The sequence below is a fragment of the Trachypithecus francoisi genome, unplaced genomic scaffold (assembly GCF_009764315.1).
Source record: "Trachypithecus francoisi isolate TF-2019V2 unplaced genomic scaffold, Tfra_2.0 Lachesis_group4, whole genome shotgun sequence".
Taxonomy (NCBI): Eukaryota; Metazoa; Chordata; class Mammalia; order Primates; family Cercopithecidae; genus Trachypithecus; species Trachypithecus francoisi.
In genome coordinates, this window is record NW_022681469.1 from 15710506 (window position 1) to 15718380 (window position 7875).

At 36.1% G+C, this 7875-nt stretch overlaps 1 protein-coding gene across 1 annotated transcript; it reads right to left on the reverse strand.

The window, feature by feature from the left end:
* Nucleotides 1-6144: 6144 nt before the first annotated feature.
* Nucleotides 6145-7322, reverse strand: TAS2R39 (taste 2 receptor member 39). Its single transcript, XM_033194339.1, is given in 2 exon segments — nt 6145-7049; nt 7052-7322. Coding segments are annotated over 2 exon segments (1014 nt in total). The 3' UTR covers nt 6145-6306.
* Between the last annotated feature and the right edge of the window lie 553 nt (nt 7323-7875).

A 7875-nucleotide genomic window follows, 5' to 3' on the forward strand; every position in this document is an offset into this window, starting at 1 on the left:
TGAAAGCAACTTAATAAATTGGAAAATCTTCTAAATGTTATATAAAAACAAAAGGTTACAAAAATGTTATGTTTATAATGAACCTAGTTTCGTTAAACTACACACACACACACACACACACACACACACGCTTTAAAAGTTGTCTCTGGGTTGAAGGATAATGGATGATTTTTAATTTTTATTTTTAAATATCTTTTCACATTTTATAAGCTTTTAATTTCCTAAGAGCCACCTTTATTTCATTTTCTGTAACTATCAGTTCATATCCTTTGCCAATTTTTAAATTCAGTTATTGTTCTTATTGATTTGTATGAGCTCTTAATATATTCAGAAAATTAATCTTTATTTGGAATGTGAGTGGCAAATATTATTTCCCAGTTTCTTGTCTTTGACTTTGCTTAGGTAGTTTTTGCCATGTAGTATCTTTTTACTTTATGTAACCAGATTAAATAAATCATTTTATGTTTGTTTTTCAGTTTTCATGGTTAGAAGGGTCTTCTCAACTCTAAAATTATCTTTGAAGTCTCCAAAATTTCTTCTAATGTTTAATAGTTCCTTTTTTAAAAAACATAAATTATTTGATTTATTTGGCCTAGTATAAGATGTGAGAGAGACATCCCAAATTTTTTCCACTTGGCTAGCTAGTTGTTCTAACATAATTTATTGAATAATCCATTATTTCTTTACTAACTTGCAATGCCACTTTTATCATATACTACATTCTCATTTTTCTGGATGTCTACTCTGTTTTATTGAGTATTGATTCCCACTGTCACACTACTTTGTGTTTGTTAGCTTTGTAACATGCGTGTTATTTCATGGGGTTAGGCCTCCCTCATTACTTTTTCATTTTCAGAATGTTTTGGCCATTCTTGCTTCATTTTTTTCCAGATTGTGTTTATTACTGTCTAAAAAATTTTTGGCATTTGTTTCAAATTACACTAAATGTAGATACATTTAGGGAAATGTTGTATCTAATGACACTGACACTTTCCACTCAATAGCATGGTAGCCTTTCTCCTGTTCAAGTCTTCTGTGCATATATCTGAAGCATTTAAAAGTAGTCTTCATATAGATTATGATATGGACAGGAGGTAGCAAAATACTAGGTAGGAAAGGGTGGGGACCTTCTTGAAGCCCCACCCTCAAGCCGGGACCCGAAGCCCAAAGTGAGAACATGCATTTCTGTTTTCCCGCTGAAATGTTGTCTTTTCCAAATTACCCTGGCCTGCTCCACCCCCACCCCCGTCATCCTGTGCCCATAAAAACCCCTGGCTTCACTAGCAGCAGAGCATCAGAGGAGAGAAGAGAAGAAGCAACTTGACACTGACAAGAAGCAGCTTGACTTAAGAGGGTCAGCTTGATGGCGGGACCTTGGAGAGGAGTTTGGCCGGAGATGGCCTAACTCCAGGGGAAGACCACCTTCCTGCTCCATCCACTTCCAAGCCCGTCATCCCACTGAGCAAATTTTATCAGCAATAAAATCCCCTGCATTTACCATGTTCAATTTTCTCATGGGACCTGATGCTTCCTGGATGCCCAACAAGAGCTCGAGATACAGAGGGCTATCACACTGAGCTGTTAAACACTAAAGCCGTACATGGATGGCAAAGCTAAAGAGCACTGTAACACATGCCCTCTGGGGCTCCAGGGGTCATGGGTACCCCCCCAGATACTGCTGCAGGGCTGCAAGGAGTTCTGCTCCTGTCAGCATCCAGAAGAACTCCTCCCAGTCCCTGCTCCCACTCACCTGCATGGGGTTGAGAGCTGCAGGCTGAATAAATGAGCCACTCCCTTTGCGAGGCCTATGAAGGGGTCAGGGAAAATTTTCTGTTTCAGTTGTGCTTATTTTTTGTTAACTTTATTGCTCTAGTATCTTATCTTTTGTTGCTGTTTATTTTTTTCCTTCCATGCTTCATGCTTTTATTATTTATAATAATATCTTAATTCCTTCTCTTGGGTTTTTTATTTATACAACCATCTGCAGATAATGATACTTACACCAGGAAACTTCCACTTTTTAAAAATTCTTTAAATTAATTTCACTTCTTCTAGTTGTACTGAATACTATCTAGGGATAACATCAGTTAATAGGGTGAGGGTAAACATCTTCGTCTTTCTACCTGAATTTAATGGAAATAATAATGTTTTCTCATTAAGAACAATACTAGCTGTTAAATTAGCCGGACATGGTGGTGCATGTCTGTAATCCCAGCTACTTGGGAGACTGACGTGGGAGGATTGCTTGAACCTGGGAGGTGGAGGTTTGCAGTGAGCCAATATTGTGCCATTGCACTCCAGCCAGGACAATAGAGTGAGGCTCCGTCTCAAAAAAAAAAAAAAGAAAAGAAAAAAATGCTAGCTATTAAGAGATAGATATATTTTATCATGTTAGGAAATAACTTATTTTTATTTTAAGATTTTTAAAAATAATTAGGAATGGTTGTTGAATTTTATTTTTCAGCACTTATGAAAATTATTATATGATTCTTCTCTTTGATATTATTTATATGGTTAATTATATTGATATGTTTTCTAATATTAAACCATTTTACTTTTATGGAATAAACCTGTATTCTGGATTTAAATTTAATGCTAAATTTTATTTAGTATTTTTGTATAAACACTGATAAGTGAGGTTTATTTGTAGTTTTCTGGGAGACAATTTTTGTTAGGTTTTGATATCTAAATTATATTTATTTCACAAAACAAATTTGGAAGCTTCCTTTAACTTTCGTGCTGTGAAACAATTTACATAGACTTCATATTATCTGCTTTTAAGACGTTGATAGAATTCCCTTGTGAACACCTGGTGCCAGTATTATTTGAGGAGTGGCTCTTCACCACTTTCTCTAGCTCAACTGTGATGATTATTCTGCTGAGATTTTCTTGAAGTCAATTTTAGTAAATTATATTTTTCTAGGAACATCTATCTTATCTACGTTTTCAAACTTTAGCATAGACTTAAACAAAATAGTTTCTTAAAAGTACTGCAATTTCTCTGATTTGTAGTTATTTTTCTTTCATGTCTTATTTTATGTATTTATGCCTTTTTTCTTTCTTGATTACATAAGCTAATGATGCCAACTTTACTGACTCTTTTCAATGAACCAGTTTTTGTATCCATTTTAACTTTTTTATATTTTATTTATCAAATCAATATTTAATATGTTCTGATTTCCTTAGATTTATTTTGTAATTATCCTAAATGCTTGATTTATATTTATAATTTTTTATTTTTATAATTTTGTTTTATTTTTAGTTAACATGTAATAATTGTACATATTTATAGGACCCACTGATATCGGGGTACATGTTTACCATGTGGGATGATCAAATCAGAGTAATCTGCATATCTATCACTTCAAACATTTCTTGTGTTGGAAACATTCAAAATCCTCTCTTCTAGCAATTTGAAAATACACAATAAAGTATTGTTAACTATAAGTCAACCTACAGTGCTGTGGAACTCTAGAACTTATTTCCCCTATCTAGATTTATATATATATATGTATATATGTGTGTGTGTATATATATGTGTGTGTGTGTACATATATATATATATATTTTTTTTTTTTTCCCCCTCGAACCCCTGACCTCGTGACCTACCCCCCCTTGGCCTCCCAAACTGCTGGGATTACAGGTGTGAGCCATGGTGCCTGGCCTAGATTTATATTTTTAACAATTACCTCTTTATATCTTATTTACTCATCTAGGCCCTTCCTGACTGGGCTGATCCACCACCACCATGATGTGCTATTCATTCGAGGTTTTATTACCTGTGCTTTCCCACTAGAGTAGAAGATCTGTGATAACAAGAGCCCTGTTCATTGTATACATAGCACCTGGAATAGAATATGCCATATAGTTGGTGTTCAGCCAATACTTGTTCAACTAATAATTGAATGATCCTCTACTTACACACATCACAGGACAGAAACAAGGGCTTACTGATGAGTTACATGAAGTGAGTAAGACAGAAGACACATCCATGATTGTTCCTAACATTCTGGCTCACCAGTGGAAATAATGTGGCACTATTTAATGAGTTTGTATGTTCTACTTTTGAGTTACCTCTCACATAGATGATTCAATATAGTTTTTATATTCTAAAAGATATTTAAAAATGAATTTTTAAATTTGGCAATCGACTTTTTAGTACTGACATTTAAGGATCATCAGATATTTAAGGAAAGGCTCAATCATGAGAGAAAACAAACTAAAACACATACAAAAATGAAACTTGGAGGAAGAAAAAATATAGAGGGAGTAGAACATAGTTGAAACATGTCTAATGTTTTTTTTTCATTGACTGGAACCTTTTCTATTGAAATATTGGGGATATAGGCAGAAATTGGTGGATTAGTATATTTACTAATGGGAAAAAGAGGATTGTCCTAATGTTGCCTGTCGAAGATTTTAAGGGCTGAAATGGGTCAGAGAGAAGAGAGATTGAAGGTTTGGAGACTGAGGAAAAGATGTGAGATAGTCATTGTGGGGACTTTAATGAGTGACTTCTCTAGGGAAATATGGAATGGAAATGCTCAATGAAGTTACTCATTCGAGGCTGAGGAGCATGAATTTGTGGGAACATGAGCTCATCCAGTTATGAAATACTCTCAAGTAACACTCAGCTGCTTAGAAGCAAACACAGAATGTTAAATAGTCATTTAAATGTGGGGTTATTTCACATTTAGAAGGGTCAGGAAATTAGAGTATTGTATGATTTATTTATATAAAAGCTATATTAGGGAAACTTTCAAACATACTCTGAAATAGAATAGTGGAAAGAACTCCACATGCTTGAAGCCTTGTTTAAAAAAAAATAGCATAAGAATAACCCAAACCACCCCATTCTCTACTCCTTTGCCCTCTGTTGGATTAATTCAAAGCAAATCACAGATACAGCTCATTTCATCTGTGAATACTGAAGCTATTTTTGAAGGGTGAGTATAATGATTGACCAGTAATCCAAACTGAATACGAAAGGAAGAGAGGAGAGGCCTGATAGAGGGACAGAGAATATAGAAGTATCAATGAATTGAAAGCCTGTGATGTTTCTATGGCAGCCCTTGAGCAAATAAAATGGAAAAATAAGAGGTAGTGATAGGAGAGTGATTTGCTTAATGCTTAATTTGTGATTTGTTTGCATTTTTAATAAAAATCAATAATGAGAGAGTCAATCAACAAAACAATGTGCACAATCCTTTCTCTCAAATCTTTTTTACTTAGCGATTCTCTTTCTAATAGAAATCAATATAAATCTTTCAAAATTTTGAAATTAGTGAATACATGTTCTAAGTAGTTCAAACAATGCATAAAGGCATGAAATAAACTGTAAGTATTTCATTTATTTCCCAGATACCCAGTGACACCACTCAGAAGACCTCTGTGAATTATTTTTGGTATATTTGTCCAGAAACTTTGTATGTACATATATATGCATACAAATCTATAAGTATTATGAAAAAAAGAAATACAGATGGAGTCATAAAATATCTCCTTGCTTTTTGCACGATGTATTGGAAATCTTTTCATCTCAGGAAACATGCGTCTATCTCATTTAAAAGAGGTTAACATAATATTCATTTCAGACATTCAATTCCCCTCATTCATGAATAGTGCAGCTGTGAAGAGGCTCTTGCACATATTTTTGCTTATTTATACAAAACCATGCTTGGAAAAAATTCTTAGTAATTTTTAGAATGAAAGGTGTTTTATGCATTATTAATTTTGATAAATAGTTCCACATTATTTTGGTTATATCTTTGAAAGATGGAGACAAAATGCATTTCAAACTTCTGCTCAGAAACCTTCCCAAGTAATCTAAATGTGTTTAAAAGGCAGGTGGAGGGAGAAACAGAGTTTTCAGGAACTCAAGTTTCAAAACATTCTTTTATTTTGGTGGTTATACAACCCTGCTGCACAGCAGAATCACCTGGAGAGCTTAGAAAATTGTGTAAGTTCTAACACTAGAAATTCTGACTTAATAGATCTGAGATTGGGTTTGAACATTGGTACTTTCAAAAATCAACACTAGAGATTCTAACGTGTAGCCCAGTGCGTAGAATCACTGCTTTAAAGAGAGCAAGGGGAGGTAGAGGGCTCAGGTAAAGAATATGACAGCACCACTAATATTGTACCCATGAAGCAAAAGAGAAATGATCAATCTCCTATATAAAAAGCCACATCAGGGGGAAAGGGTCAGATGAGGGTTGGAGAAGAAAAGAAGAGAGAAAAGAGAGGTCTAGGTGAGGGAACAGCAGAGCCGGTTAGGTCAGGTCCTGTGATCTTCTTGGGTGCTGGTCACAGAGTCCACTCTTTTGGGTAAAGATGAAGTCGAAGCTGAAGCCACTTCCAGGCTCTTCTCAACCCAGGGTTATCCTTAATCAGTAGAATTGAGTGGCTGGCAGGGTAGGCAGCCATGATGATCTGGCGCAAAGTATTCCACAGACTGTTGATGTCAAACATGTTGGACAGGTAGATAAACAGAGCAACTGCATTGAAAATGTAGAGGATGAGAAAGTAGCTGGTAGCTTTGATGGCCCCTATGTGAGCCTCCATGCTGGGGTCCCTGGGCCCTGTGGCGTTGCTTCCCATGTGTAGGGTGTGTCTCTTGAGAGAGAGGATCAGCAGGATGGCTGCCAGGATGAACATGATCAGAGGAATCACAATCCCCAGGTTAAAGAAAAAAGCCAGACTGACCACACTGGTCTCAGAGAAGTATGTTTTCTCAGTGGAGTTGGAAGAGTGGATAGGGAAAGAATTGTCACAATACCCAGTGCAGATGTTGATGCAGAACATGCTGTGACTGAAGGAAATAAACACAGACAGCCATAGAAGCCAGGGTATCAATCTAGAAATTCTCCACCTCAGCTTGAGGAAAAGAGGGTAGGAGAAATTGGCAATCTTCACAAAGTAGAAGAAACTGAGCCAGGCAGCAAACCACAGGCTACAAAAATTTAAGAATATAAAACTTATTTTGAATGCATAATATACAGCATCTTCAGAATAAAAACTTAGGGAGGTTGAGCTGATGGTAATTTCTACATCATGAGGCTCTGGAGAGCTATTCTGGATACACTTAGGAAAACCAGGATCCTGCCACTTGTGGAAACTGACTTATTTTGAACCCATTCAGCTGCATGTATAGCCGTGATGAACCCATTTGCAATGATACCAGTGAGGTATTCAGCAAGTAAAACTGCTAAAGTTAAGGTGATGAGAAATGGCAACAATTCACTTTCTGCAGGATCGCAGAGTTTAATCATCCTGAGCTGTTGCTTCTCTTTGGTGTCTGGAGGAAAACATCTCCCTAGCATTTGGTGGGCAGATTCTTGATAACTCCCAGTATTTGTGTCACAGGAGGAAGCAGTTGATGCATCATTTCCAAATTCACTCTATTTGTTTCAGAATTCGTAGCTCTACATCTAGAGATGCAAATATTGGAAGGATTTGGTTTCTAGTCCTCTCCCTATTTTTGAATATGTTGGTAGTAGTTCAATAATGAGGCCCAGGGAAGCACTTGAGTAGACTCTCTTGAAAAGCAGCCAACATGGTACTGAGGTCCGTGTTCTTTGGTAGCTTCAGTTAATTTGAACATTGGTTGACTGAGTTATCATTTAACTTACTTTCACTTGTGACTGCAGAAAATGACTGAAAATAACTGCCACACACACACACTTCTTATTTTGTGCTAGGAAGTGTTCAAATTATTTATTTATAATGACTACATTTAAACCTCACAATAACCTTATGAGCATGTGCTTCTACTACCTCCATTCTGCAGATGAAGAAACTAAGGCATACAGAGGTTAAATAACATGGCCAACATCACACAACTAGAGCGTGAAAGAACTGGGATTCACACCCAAG